Source organism: Heterodontus francisci, chromosome 12, assembly GCF_036365525.1.
Source record: "Heterodontus francisci isolate sHetFra1 chromosome 12, sHetFra1.hap1, whole genome shotgun sequence".
Taxonomy (NCBI): Eukaryota; Metazoa; Chordata; class Chondrichthyes; order Heterodontiformes; family Heterodontidae; genus Heterodontus; species Heterodontus francisci.
The window spans coordinates 30,565,979-30,580,246 of NC_090382.1; the positions used below are offsets into that span (position 1 = coordinate 30,565,979).

Genomic DNA, 14,268 nt, shown 5'->3' on the forward strand with positions numbered 1-14,268 from the left:
GTTGGAGGCAGAGGAGCTGAAGTTGTTCAGCCATTTTAAAGTTACAACATAGACACAGGCAAACTTGGCCCAACCAGTCTCTATCGCTATTTATTCTCCAAACAAATGGTTCTAGTCCCATTACATGGTGTATGGGAGTGTAATGGTTATGTTATTGGACTAGTAAAAGCACTGTATGGAGGTGGGAAAGCAGAATTTTGTTTTCTTCTGAAGTGCTTATTGTGTTATAGGCCGGAATTCTATGCGTCATCCTACCCCTGGAAGTGGGCTGTGAGCTGGGAGAGGGCGTAAAATTGGGATGGTAGGTGGTGCCAAGCCCAGCACCCACCTGCCGGCAACGATATTTTACCATTTGGCAGGGGAGATGGTGGGCGGCCCACTCACCCTTAGGCCAATTGAGGCCCTTCTGGCCCCCCTCGGTATTTTACCGACAGCAGATGGGCACTTCTCCAGCTTGGGAGGCTGCCCAGTAAAACTGGACAGCCTCCTTCCAGGCTGGGGAGAGGATCCCTCCTGATCAGGCACCCTGTGCCCCAGAGAGGGACTCACCAGTGCCACGGGCCGCCCATGCTGGAAGACTCCCCCTGTCCATGCGATTGATCTGCTCCCCCTTGCCTGGGTCTGGCTGATTGGTCCCGGCAAGCCCCAACCCCACTTAGCCTATTCTCCAACCTCCGTTGCTGGCTGGGTCCAAGCCTTGCTGCAGCCCCAGCATTGGCCACCACTCTTTGTGGCGCTGCTACAACTGAAGAGCTGCCCGCCCTCTGACATGCCCTTAATTGCCTAAGCCACACAAAAGAGAATTATGACTTCCAAGGCCAGCGTAGGAGGGCTTGCCCCTGCCTTTCCAGCTGGTGGGCGGGGCCACCACCTCCTCATTAAATCCCGCCCATGAACTTAGTATTGGGAATTAGGTGTTGGAGTAAGGCTGATGTGAAGGAAAGGGGAAAGGGAGGTAAGGGATTGAAGTAGCGGGACCCGGGTTGGCATATTGCCGGCTGCCAGGCCCTGGAAATTGTGGGGGTGGGGGAAGATGCATTGTGGGTCGTGAAGCACCAGTGGCGCTGTTGTCTCGAGGGCAGCCATTGCCACTGGGATGTCACTCCATTGGCCATGGAGTGCCTATAAAGGAGGGTGTGCCCCCCAGAACCCACTAGGAAGTTGCCAGGGTGTACCTGGCAGTCTCCCCATGCGACAGCGGCCTCTTCTGATGCAGGCAAAAATCCTGCGGATGCAGGAAGTGGCCGTCATTGGTCACTTAAGTGGCCCAATTGGTCACCCAGTCACCAAGTTTCCCACCACTAGCAATATGGCACGGCAGTGGGAAGATGTCGGGCTCCCTTCCCGATGCCTCACCCTGCCAATTTGCCAGCTCTCCCTCCTCTCAGCCTGTCGCCAATAGGCCAGAAAAATTCAGACCGACAACCCCACATGTGGCCACTTTCCATGTGTAGCACCACCAGAGAGCCTTTGGCATATTTTAATTTAACATGCACTAAATATCAAAAGTAAGAAGTTTGAGGAACAGTTTAAAATCAGAAATCAAACTGGATGCTTTTGGTAAATTAAACAGAATTGCTCTGACAGATGCCCTGATACCAAGCCCTCTCCAGATACTGCAGATTATCAATGTTGTGTACTTACAGTGTCTTGAGCCCAGAGAGACCAGCAAACATTCGGCTGTGGACCATTTCCAGCTCATTTCCAGTCAGCAATAATTCCAAGACTCCTGAAGCCCCTTCGAACACTCCCTCCCGGATATCTCGGATCTTGTTGTTGCTCAGGTTTCTGATGAGTGATGGCGATAAATATTAATTCCAAAAAAAAAGTTGATGAGAAATAGTACATCATTTATATTCCGTTCCTCTTTCCAAAAGTATTTTCAATGTAGTCATCCAACATAACTAGTTTGTACAAATAGCCTTGCACAAAATTGGAAAATTAAATAGTTTCATGGAAACAGCAGCAAACAAGTTGTTGATGAAAAATGGACAAATTCAAAAACCATTTCTGAATTCTCCATATTGTTAAAATACATTTTTAAATCAAAACATAGTCCCTTTTTTAATTATAATTTAATCTATTTTATTAATGTTCTGGGTGGCACTGTCATTTAGCAGAGTCTGTGTACTCTGTTCTATTAAGTATGCAGTCTGGTTTCCAATCCAATCCACGCAGATGGAATGAAGCAATCTCTCTCAGATGGTTATTAAGGTTCCATGGTGAAATAAGTTTGGGCAGTCTCTTAATGCAGTTCCCAGAGGAAGTAAGTCCAGAACATAAATCTGCCCATAATTCAGCACTAATTGGGCAATCTACCTCAGAACATGTGCAAGGATAGATGGTGTAGGAAATAGAAATGTCACAATGGTGAAAGTAGGGAGTGTTCTTCAAGAATGTTACTGGGGCAATATAAAGGGAGCCTTGAACTCTGTCTAACCCCTGCTATGTTGGAACTGCAAATGCTTACTGTAGACAAAGATGCTCCATTTCTTAGGATGTGACTCCTTCCACACACACAAATATAGACACATGTGGGTACACACACACAGGTGCACATGGATACACACACGTGGATATACACACTCATGCTCACATAGACAATATGTGGCTATAGACACTCACAGACACACACATGTGGATTTGCACACACCAACACAAGGGGCTTTACTCAAACTGACACACGGAGATATGTGGATACACAGAGACATACATAGATGCACATACAAATTCTTCACTCAGTAGGTTAATGTGAAAGGTAACAAATGCCAGAAGTGAGTATTAAGGACAATACTGAGAGAGGTAGGTACACAGCTCAGCTGGTGCAAGCATAATGTTTAGCCATTATTGCTTTAGGGAATTTGTCAACAGATCAGATAAGTAAAGATTCAATTAGAGAGTAAGCTTTGAAACAAGACGCCTGTTCTTCTGTAGCCAGGAACCCATAGGCTTTCCAAATTGAATCTCAGTGATAGGAAAATCCATTTATAATCTACAAAACAAGATTGCAAGGTTCAGTGACGTCTCTCTGTATCCCTCCATTGAGAAACCTTGCTGTTGTTATGAGGAGTGGTACACAGTGTTACTATGAATACTTTAATGATAATTAAGACATAATGCATGCAGTATCTCAGCAATACCATGGACTGTGTTCATCCAAATATCTCCTAAACATCTCCTGACTTGTTCTGGGGCATATTTAATGGACAGAGGAATCTCGCCTCAAAGCTATTTGACCTTGGAAGGCATCACTGCCAAAACCTGATCCTGCATGCCTCCCAACATTCTCAGATGAGCATTTTTTCAGCAAGGACCATTGGAGAGGGCTCAGGATCAAGAATGCTCTCTAACTCAGGGGGTCTGAGGCCACTGGAACACCCCAACTCTTGACCTGCTTGTGGTCAGTTCACTCACCACAGACCAAGGATCAAACATGGGAGCTTGGGATCTGAATGGCTCAGTATCACATTGGACAGGGGCTTTGCCCACTATGCCATTGGGATTTCTGACGATGGACAGAGTATATGCAGCATATGTAAAAGGAAGGGAAAACCATTTGCCTTAACATAACTCTATTCATTAGTTTGAAATATCTCTAGTATAAGTACTATAAAATCTGGTCTAGCAATATTGTGAGGAATCTATTGCCACTTGGGATAAAAAAAATTGCATATGACGTTTTGCATAACTGATGCATATAAAAAGAATTTAGTTCAAAGGCATTAATTTAATTAAGGGGAAATTTTAACTCCCTCTGTCCAGTGGAAACTTAGTACGGAAGTTAAAATTGAGCAGCTCTATCTGCTGCCCCATATTTGCTACCCGGCAGCTGAGGTGTCCAGCTGGCTCAGGCAGGAGCTTCATTAACATATGCTAATCGGGGTCCCATAACGGTATTTTAACAGTGGAATGGGTGGGGTGCCTGTTGCAAGCATCCTGTTCAGTAAAACCTGTCGGAGAAGAAACAGACACTCTAAAAGCTAGGTCTTAAACCTCCAGGCCTCACAGGGAAATTCGGGGCCTATGTTTCCCTGGCTTCCACCTCCCCCTGCTCACCCACGAGAACCTTGGCTTTGTGTGCTCTCTTTTAGAGACTGACTAAATCCTGATTCCCTTGTTAGCACATCAAGATACAGTCCCGATCATGTATAATAGGCTTGCTGGTGTTAAAGCAATTTGACCGCTATTGGCAGTGGACCATAAAACAACTTGCAGGGGGTGGCTATGCAGCTTTGTAGGACAGAAGCGCTGAACTATAATCCAACTGAGCGGGACAGCACACAGCAAAAGAGGAAAGCAAGAGAAGAAGAACAAAAAACTAGGAATTAGCTGCCAGAAAAGGATTCCATGATAAAGCCTCATACTTAATATGTTATAAGAGGAGCCTTTGTAATCGATTCCTATGGTCCTGGCAAATGGTTAACGTACTTACCTATATAGGCGGTTGCCCAGGATAATTGTGGACTGTATAAGTGGTGATGACTTTCCTGGTTCTGTGAGCAGAAAGCATTGAGCCTAGCGCCAAAATTTTGCTCACCAAAGATTGAAAATTTTAGTGTTGCAAATGAACAATCAAATCAAAATCTGGCTCTGATTTGGTTTGAACTTGAAAGTCTTTTCTTCCTTCCTCTCAAACAATCTAATAGGCTCCCTCGATGGCTGCTTTTTGATTGCCTGTTTAATATTTCCAGGTGCAGGTTATGAAGTTGGTCAGAGAGCAAAACTTCCTCCTTCTCTCTTCTAAAGGACTGAACCAAACTTTACAAACTGCACCTGGAAAAATTAAACAGGCAACTGAGTGATTAAGTACTGAAACGCCACTGTGAACCTCTCTTCATTTTCCAGCCACTTCAAGCCTTGGGCTAACACTGTTGACATTTCATCAGCAATCACTGAAAGTTCAATTGTAACAAAGAGACCTATTGGGGTGATGCAGAAAGGGCAAAAGTGAACAGGAAATCAAGCTGGGACAGTGGGGGGAAGGTGGGATAAAAACAAACTGTGCAAAGACAACGTGGAGAAGGTGAGGTAATATCCAGGTCGAGCCAGGAGGGCTTGGACAAGTGAGCTATGAACCAAATTGTGCCAGGATAGTTGAGGCAAGGCAGGATAAAAAACAGATTGAACTGTTAAAGTTAAAAGTAACAAAGAAGTGGGAGAAATTGCTACAGCAGCCATGATATTACAGCATATGAAAAAGTGTTGGAAAGAGGGTTGACTGCATTCGATCTTCAGTCTGTTGTGTTTCCATGGCCTATTAAAATGAGCGTAAAATGGATAAACAAAAAGATCATGGGCCACCTCATTGATGTCCAGCATTTCACATCCCAAGGGGAAGATGAAAAGGAAACCCTCCCAGTTGCTCTCACAGTTTCCTGGCATTAGGATCAAGGCTGGTATTGGCAGGAGGAAACCTTGCCTTGGTCAGGTGTGACAGAAGAGAGAAAATATATACATCTTACAAAGTATATAAATGAAGCAACTCATTTACTTGGAGTTGTCATGTGGTGATCTATTATTTGGTAAACCATGTTCTGCCTGTGGTATGTCACGAAGATTAATTTCCTGAGTTGTTTAATTTCTGGCTCTCTCCTGTGCACCAAACATCCATCTATGTCATTCTGTTACCACTCACTGAGAGGATGACTGAAGATGAATCATCCTTGATTTATTTTCTCGCAGCTATTCAGAAATCCTCTAAAAATAAAACAATTTATTTTTTCCTCAGAATCCTAGGAACCATTTTAAAGTAAAGAGATATTGCAGTATGAAGCCTTGATGATTCGTGGGTGGTACCAATGCGGGTATCAATGCTCTTTGCCCAGTCATATCCGCTTTCAAGTTAAGCACCCATTGATCTGGACATGCTACATGAGCAACACTTTGCCTGTTTGTGTTGTAGAGGTCAATGCCTCTGAGGGACCCGCCAATATAAAGTGCTCCTGCTATTGCACTGTGCACTGTCGGTTAGTTCCTTACCCTCTTCCTCCAACAGCAGAAAAAACAGACCGAAACTCACTGCGGCTTATTTTTCAAGCACACGGAACCCCACACGTTGGCGGCACGTTCATTAAATGGCAGGAGCACTGTCCGCAAGTTTCTGATTTGCAATGCCGGTGCTTGAGGTTCCCCAATGCCAGCATAGACATGGGAGATTACCTCCACTTTGGTTGGGTTCTGCCACGAGTACAGCATTAACACCATCTGACCAGCAAGCGCTTTTACTCATCACCGCATCTCTCCTGAGAGAAGCTCACTCTTGCTGAGGTGCATTTCCATAGGTACCAAACTGCTGCCGAGTACCTCGCCTAATTGACCATTCTTCAGATGCAAGCCGAGGCCATGTGGGCAAGTGATTGATGACAGACAAGCTCATTTTGCCATCACCCAATACAAGTATATTTTCCAGCAGGATTCACTGAATAGCAATGAAGGGCAGGACTGGGAATTGAAGTAGAATACTCTGATTTGTATGGTTGCATAACCCACTGGATGGTGCCTCAATTCACTCAGCCATCAGGGTAGTAAGTGTGCTTGATTTCCATTTAAGATCTATACCCCCTTAGCAGATAGAGTGTTAAGCATTCCCAGATTCTGACTCAAGAGATAATGGCTGGAATTTTACACCCCCCAGAGGAGTGGGATAGTCCCAGGGGGCGGGGTTGGGGTTGTTAAGTTGAGTGGGAGGTGGGCGGTGGTGGGGGTGCTCCTGAGGCTGTGCTGTAATTTTACCAGGGGTGTCGGCACTGAGAAACAGCCTGCCTGCCCTAGGCCAATAAAGGCCCTTAAATGGTTAATTTTAACTGCTACTTAAGGGCCTCCTCTCTCCTCCACTGGTATTTTACCTGACCGCCTCAGACCCCCAGGAGGCCGCCTTGGGGGCTGGAGGGGGCCCTTCTGATTGGGCAACCCCCAAAGCCCCAACCGCCCGCACAGAAATAAAGCTCCCCCCCCACAACTAAGCCCCCTTGCCTTGCTAGGGCCTGACCAATCGTCCCCAGCGAGGCCCCAGAACTTATCTCTCTTCTGGGGCGGACATCCACAACTGCTCCTGATGGAACTGCTGGAACTGAGAGCTGCTGGCCCTCTGATTGGCTTGCAGCTCTTGGAGGTAGGACTTCCTGCCTCAGAGAGGTGAAAGTCCCACCCAAGTCCAATTAAGGTCCTGGGGAGCATAAAATCCTGGCATGGGTCCTCAGGCCTGGCAGAGGCGGGCTCACCCCGACCATTTGCCTGATGGGCGGGGCCTCCTGCCTAATGTGACATTCCAGCCAATGTTACCCTCTCTGGACAGGTTCAGTTCTTGAATCAAAAGGGCTAATAATTTATTCAATGTGCTCCATCAATGTTGATGTGAAACCAACAAAATTAAGAAGCAGGAGAACAACAGGGGCAGGAGTATCCTTCTGATTTTCTGTTTCACTCCCATGACTGATTGCTTACCTTCAATGTTAGCCACCCATCACCACCACACACCCCCCACTCCCCCCCCCTCCCCCAATGTGATAGAACTTAGATTGAGAACTTAGTGGGGAAGAGGAATACAATCTGTGACTTACTACTCCATGGAACTGCAACAAACTGTGGGCTGACCTTCTTTAGCCCATTTTTGTGATGCACAACTTCGCATAAATGGGAAGAAACTGTTGTTCTGGCTATTTGAGCATTTGGGTTGCTCAGGGATTTCTGGAATTGCTCATGCGGAGGATGGAGTTCTGGCTTCTGCAAGAATTGGAAAGCCATGGAAATGAGGTGAGAGGGACCTAATGAATCCTCCAGACTTATTTTCCTCTAGGTTCTCTGGGTGAGCACCCATTTGGAGAGTGTCTGAAGGAGCATTTGCACCAAGTGCCCTTTGGATTGAAGCACTTGGGTAAGGGCAGGAATTCAATGGATACTCAGTGTGTGTACCCAGATATTCAAGCAGCTTCATGTCATGTCTAGCAGAGTGCACTGTGAGTGCCCTTCATTTGATTAATCTCAAGGCAAAGTGGGGAACTGGGGAAGGGGGAAATTTACTCTCCTGTGTCATTGTCTTTTTAGCTCAGAAAGATCATTGAACAGTGAGATTATTGGATTACTAATTATGTCATTCTGCATACAATTAGCAAATGAGATCCTCAGTCACTCTAAATGTAGCACAGAATGAATTACTTGGCTTATTTTCATAAGGATCAGATTGTGTCTTTAACTTAAAGGAAATTGGTACATGATTTAATCAGTATTCTTCCTTGCAGCTAATCTTTTATTGTGAAGATTTGCATTTTGGACATGATTTGCAAAAAGTTCAAATCCAGATGGCCTGGATATTCATTACATTTGTAACATCTGTTTAATATAGTTAATTGTCTGCATACAGAGACTCCCAAACAAACTCTATATCAAACAAGTTAACACAACTGTTGATTTTGACACATAAGGGAACAAAAGTGAGGAGTTTGAAACAACATTAGAATTTTTCAAATGTGTTCTGATCTGAGAATCAAAGCCTGCCTGAGTATGAAAAGAGGTTGAACTTCCTGTACTGTAAGAAAATGTTGCTTTTTATTTATTTAATGGACAGTTGAAATCAATTGGAAGCCAATCTTACAAAGAGTAATTGACCCATTACTGACTTTCCCATATTTTATTCATACGCTTATAGTATTGGCCAAATGTTATACTTCTAGTCACTATTTATTTGTAAATAAATATATGGGGATAATTTATGTGGGATTATGGGGATATTTTATATGGTGGCTCCCTGGGGTTCCACATGGCTTTTCCATAAAAATTATGCTGGGTGAGCAGGGAAAACCCATGGACATTATCCCCCATAATTCACTTAGTCTGCAAACTGCTGCTCTGTATGGTAATATCTGTGACTTTAAAGGTGAGTAGTTAGGACAGCATGAATTTATGTTAATTCCAGTGAGTAGATTATTGCAATCAGATAATTGTGAGCCTCTCAGGTCCATATCTCTGCACAGATTGAGTATTAGAATGATACAGCTTCCAGATCGGAGAGGAACATGGCCCCCACAGGAACTATTAATAGACAGTTCAGAAAAATCTAAGGCCACAACAGTGTCATTGAGAATATAAAAAGGTTTTTGGAAGCAGGAGAAGGCCTTTATGAGTGCTGTCATCCATCTATTCATTTATCTGTGTACCTGTATAATCACATCTTCCTCCAGAAAGCTTTCATATACGCAGAACTTTACAATGCTCGAAGTAAGTGCTGATGTGTAAAATCGAGATGGCACAGTAGTGAATCACATTCAAAGGTCAAAACATACCACCGACAAGTGCTGGATGACCACATCACTCACTTTGCCACAGACAGGAGATTGGGAGATAGGAATAAACAAGAGGCAAAACAGAAATTCCAGACACAAACCATAATATGATTTGCTACTTTTGAAATGTTCTACCCGAGTGGCTAATCCAAATTGTTAGAGCACACAGTAACCAGGGATAAACCAAACAACTTTATTCTTCCAATGCTGCTCATCACTGCACCACATTAAGAATTCCTCTATCAGATGATTACCACACATTATTCTGAAGGGAAGCCTCATTGCTATTTACAGCATTACCTCAGTACAATCTCCTAATTCTTTACTGTGGAGAACTTGAGACAGATGCCAAAGGGGCACGTTTGATAAACTCACATTTTACGCAGGTTCGGCAACTTCTTGAAGATGCCTGTTGCCTCCAGGATGGTCAGTTCATTGTCATTCAACCTCCTGAACCACAAAAAAGAGACAATTAAAGGGGGTTAAGAATTCATGTGCCAAAATTGTGAAGAAAACCCGAATAGGGAGAAACACCATTTATAAACAGACCTATAGATCAAGCATCAATGTATAATGGGTGAAGGAAACAATCTAAGTTTCTGCCCATGCACAGTCAACCCTAGGGAAGACACAAAGAAAGCCATTCAGCCCCATCAGCATTGTTTCAGTCCATGTTTAGTTCAGACCGTTTTCATCATTTTCCAACTTGCACTCAGACTGGTAACCCTTTTATCCATGTTGAATCTGGAATCTGTCCCACTTCCTTTTCAAGTAAGCCAGTATTCACTGAAATCCATATCAGTTTTCTCCATAATTCAAACAAATGTGTGTGTGTGTGATGTCGTTTCATCGCAGTTTTCATTCAACTTGAACAAATGCGAGCAGGGTGGAGAGGGGCTTGTCCTATCTTCTGAATGGAGTCTCTTTCACCTTATTCTCAAAACTCAATCTCTGCTCTCATTTGTTCCAGTTTTTTTGCCCCTTCCTTTCCTAAAAGCTAGGCTATGGCTTTATTGGACCACTTAGTGGCCCAAGTGGTCAAACCTGGATAACGCTGACAGGATATTTTACCTTGTAGGGTATCACACCAGATTCTGTACCCTGTGCTGCTGCATATACACTATCCAGTACAGGTTACTGAAGAGTAATCATGGTTATTTTCCCCCTCCCAGGTCGAGTATACAAGGGGAACTATAGCATTCCTGATTGCGGTCCTGGCTGAGATAAGCTAACTGAGACCTTCAGGTTGGTCTGCATGGCTCAATACCACACAAAACAATGCGTTTACCTACGAAGCCATTGGAGAAGCTCAGTTAGCCTTAATAAAAGTATTTCCCACAATAAATAAGAGTGCAGTAATATTATAGCCAATTTAATTCTGTCTCTAAATCGAATAATATTTCAACAATCCTTCCTGCCTTCAAAAACCCAAGGTATCACTAGTCAGAGGTGACACATTATGTTATACTGTTATTGCTTGGTTCAGAAAGTGAAACTTCTGTTTCTGTATAGGCAGCGAGGGAGTTAGCCTCACAGTCAGACTTACAGTTCAGTTGTGTATTCTGGGAGATGACTGGGTATTCTGGTGAGTTTTTGGTTGGAGCAGTCCACAACAGTGCCCTCACAACGACACTTCTCAGGGCAAACCAGGTCCATGAAGCAGTCACCACTGAGCTTACTTCGGTAGTCGTCTGACCCTGTGCACAATATCGATCACAACCAATTAGGTGAATTAATGATTATGTTCCTCTTCAAATTTCATTTGATGTGACCTTTAACCCTGTTTGCACACAAGACATTAACCCAGGCTGGCATGGTGGCACAGCAAGTCAGACTACCAATATGCTTCAAGATGGATCTTGATTGGCATCCATGATTGGCCAGATATTCAGTTCCCATTCGCATACAAGCATACAAAAAATGACGGACAGCTAAAGACCTACTGGTCCATCCAGTCTGTACCACAAGTGATCCCATCTCAGCTGTGCTGTCACTCCACTCCAGCTGGTGCTTCCTTGAAGGATAAAAAAAATTGGCTTCAGCATTCCCACATACTGTACTTGTGTCTCTCCTGGCAACTATTTACGGGATGGCATTGACAAAGGTTGTGCATCTATTGCAGACTGTAAGGAAGCAGTGCCCAGCAACTGGAATCCGAGCTCGTATCTCTATCGTTGTGATTTAGTTAAAATATCACTGGATAAGATTCCTTTAAAAAAAATGAGGATTAAGTCATGGGGAGGGAAAGTCTTCACTTCCCTGCTCACAGCTTAGGCGCTCTTCCTAGGGTTACTCAGTTGAACTGCACTTCGATTAGGGTATATAGTGTCCTGGTCCTGTAGTTTTTTTTTTTCAGAATATGTGGTTTGCCTTTAAGGCTTGCAAAGGATCAGTATTGCTTTAAGAACCAGCAAGCCTTAGGAGTTATAGGAAGGTGCATTTTTGTTGCCTTAGAAACAGCCATTTGGAGACTGCGATTCAAAGGATACATTCTCGATACCATGGAAACAGCCACTGTAAGCCTAATGTGATACATTTGTTTCAATTCAGTTTGAACTGGCTTTTAGTGAGACAGTTTGTTCTAACAGACACAGAAGACACAGAGGACACAGCTGTGATCAGCCCACCTGAAAGAGAGCTCTCAACCATTTAAACTGAAGGAATAGGATTTTTAGTCTGTTTAATTATTATCTCTCAAAATTCTAAAACATCAAGCCAAAACAGAGATCTCTGGTAATTTAAACTGAAGAAAGGGAAGTTAGACTGTGACAATCCTTTACCCTTCAAAAACTCTAAAGTCATCTTGATTCCATTGAAAGTATTTGCAAGTCATTCATTGTTGAAATTTGCTGGAGAAGGAAAGCAACATTCTGGGAGGACTTCAGGCAACATCCCATGAGGACTTCGAGCAACATCCTGTGAGCACTTCGAGCAACATCCTGTGTGGCCTTCGAGCAACAATGGACTGTAAATTTGCAAGGACTCTAATTTTCTCTATTTTAAATGTTGTTTATATCTTCATAGTGTTTAATTAAAACACTTCATTAGTGTTCTAATTAAAGAGTTAATTTGTTGATTTTAAGACACCTGGTTTGGTTAGTCTCATTCGGGGGTTAATAGATGGTACAATTTGGTTGCGTCTTTCTTTAATTTGGAAGGTTTTAAATGATATGTCAGCCGATCTGTGGAGTGACGGGACTGAATTAACAGTGCGTTGGTCCCACCACAATCAGAATCATATATTTTGATTGGGGGGCTTTGACAGGAGCGGTCGGTTGAATCATATTAATTGGGGGCTCACTCAAGATTTGAATCACATATTTATTGGATTTCTGGTTTTGAATCATATCTTAATTGGGGGCTTGCTCACAGTTGAATCATATTTAATTTGCTGGCTCGCATCTGGGATCCGAATCAGACTAATCTGGAGGGCTCGCATCTGGAATCACAGTAATTACTCGTCTCTGGGATAACATATTTAAACTGGGGTATTGCGTTTGGCATCAGATTAATTGCTCTCCAGTCTGGGATCTTATCAATTGGAAACTTGATTGTTGGAATCTAAATCTGACACCAATTTACAAAGAAATTAAAAGAACCAGGTATCTTGTATAATAAAGTACAGTCTATACCATTGTTATGGCATTAGTGGTCGTACCAGAATTTCTGGGAAAGCAGAATGTTTCCCTGAGTGACTTGAAAATTTTAACTAAGAGCAAATTAAAAGAATTGGCAGTGAAATTGAGGTTGGAATTGAAATCAGGTGCCAAAAAAGCAGGGATAATTGACATAATAGCCGAACATCTGGAATTAGTAGATGATGATGATGATGATGATGATGATGATGAGACAGATGAAGGGCAATATGAAGAACAAGAAAGGGAATACGAGAGTTATGAAGGTAGTAAGTCCGAGAGTGATGCAGTGGAATTGGCTAAGATTCAGTTAGAAATGAAAAAACTTGAGGCAGAATAAGAATTAAGAAAACTTGAACTTCAGAGAGAGAGTGAAAGAGAAGAGAGGGAAGTTAGGCTAAAAGAGATGGAACTAAGACAAAGGGGTAGGCTTAAATCCAGAGAAAATTCGGGTCAGGAAGAATCTGAATTTAGATCAGGATCCGGCGAGAAGTTACTTAAATTTATACAAGCTCTTCCTAAATTCGAGGAAAGGGACGGAGAGGCATTTTTCATATCTTTTGAAAAAAATAGCCAAACAGATGAAATGGATGAAAGAAAGCTGGACATTGCTCATGCAGGGCAGGTTGGTAGGCAGGGCTCATGAAGCTTATGCCATGCTCTCTGAAGAGGCTTCTGCAGATTATGAGATGGCAAAAAAGGCTATTCTCACTGCGTATGAGTTAGTCCCTGAAGCTTACCGTCAGAAGTTTAGGAATTTACGGAGATTGACTGGGCAGACATATTTAGAATTTAAGAGGGTGAAGCAAATGAATTTTGACCGTTGGATACGGGAATTAAAGATAGAAACCACATATGAGAACCTTCAAGAACTGGTTCTCTTAGAAGAATTTAAAAACTCAATTCCTTCAGTAATGAGAACTCATATAGATAACCTGAAAGTTTTGAAAGCTCGGCAAGCAGCAGAGATTGCTGATGATTTTGAGCTTGTGAATTAGCCAACCTATTTTGTCCGTCACCCCCATAAACCCGAGAGGGATAGAAAGCGGGAGAGTGAAAGGAAGATAAGTAGCCGGGGACAAGAAGGAACAGCTGGGAATGCCCCAGGATCACCTCCTCAGGTCAGAAAGGAAAGTGCTGAGGGTAGAAGTGAGGTTCGCAAGCCAGTGTTATCATTGCAAACGGGTCATCTTCATTCAGTGTGCTGGAAATTGTGAGGTAAACCCATAGGACTTGTTGGGGTAAGCAAAGTTAGTGCAGAGGAAAAGACTCTGACTGAGAGTATAGCAGACCAGGCTATAGCTTTAACCACAGCTGTGAATGTGAAACCAGATACTAAAACTAAGAGGAGTGTA

General features: G+C 43.3%; 1 protein-coding gene across 2 annotated transcripts in view; it reads right to left on the reverse strand.

Annotated features, from left to right (window-relative positions):
* The window catches only part of LOC137375798 (slit homolog 3 protein-like), a 909,976-nt gene that overhangs the window by 294,729 nt on the left and 600,979 nt on the right, over window positions 1–14,268 (reverse strand). For both annotated transcript variants that reach the window (XM_068043263.1, XM_068043262.1), the window contains 3 exons: window positions 10,825–10,975; window positions 9,654–9,728; window positions 1,645–1,788 (listed from right to left, as the gene is read on the reverse strand). In XM_068043263.1, the coding sequence (XP_067899364.1) occupies window positions 1,645–1,788; window positions 9,654–9,728; window positions 10,825–10,975 (370 nt within the window). The remainder of the gene's footprint in view (window positions 1–1,644; window positions 1,789–9,653; window positions 9,729–10,824; window positions 10,976–14,268) is intronic.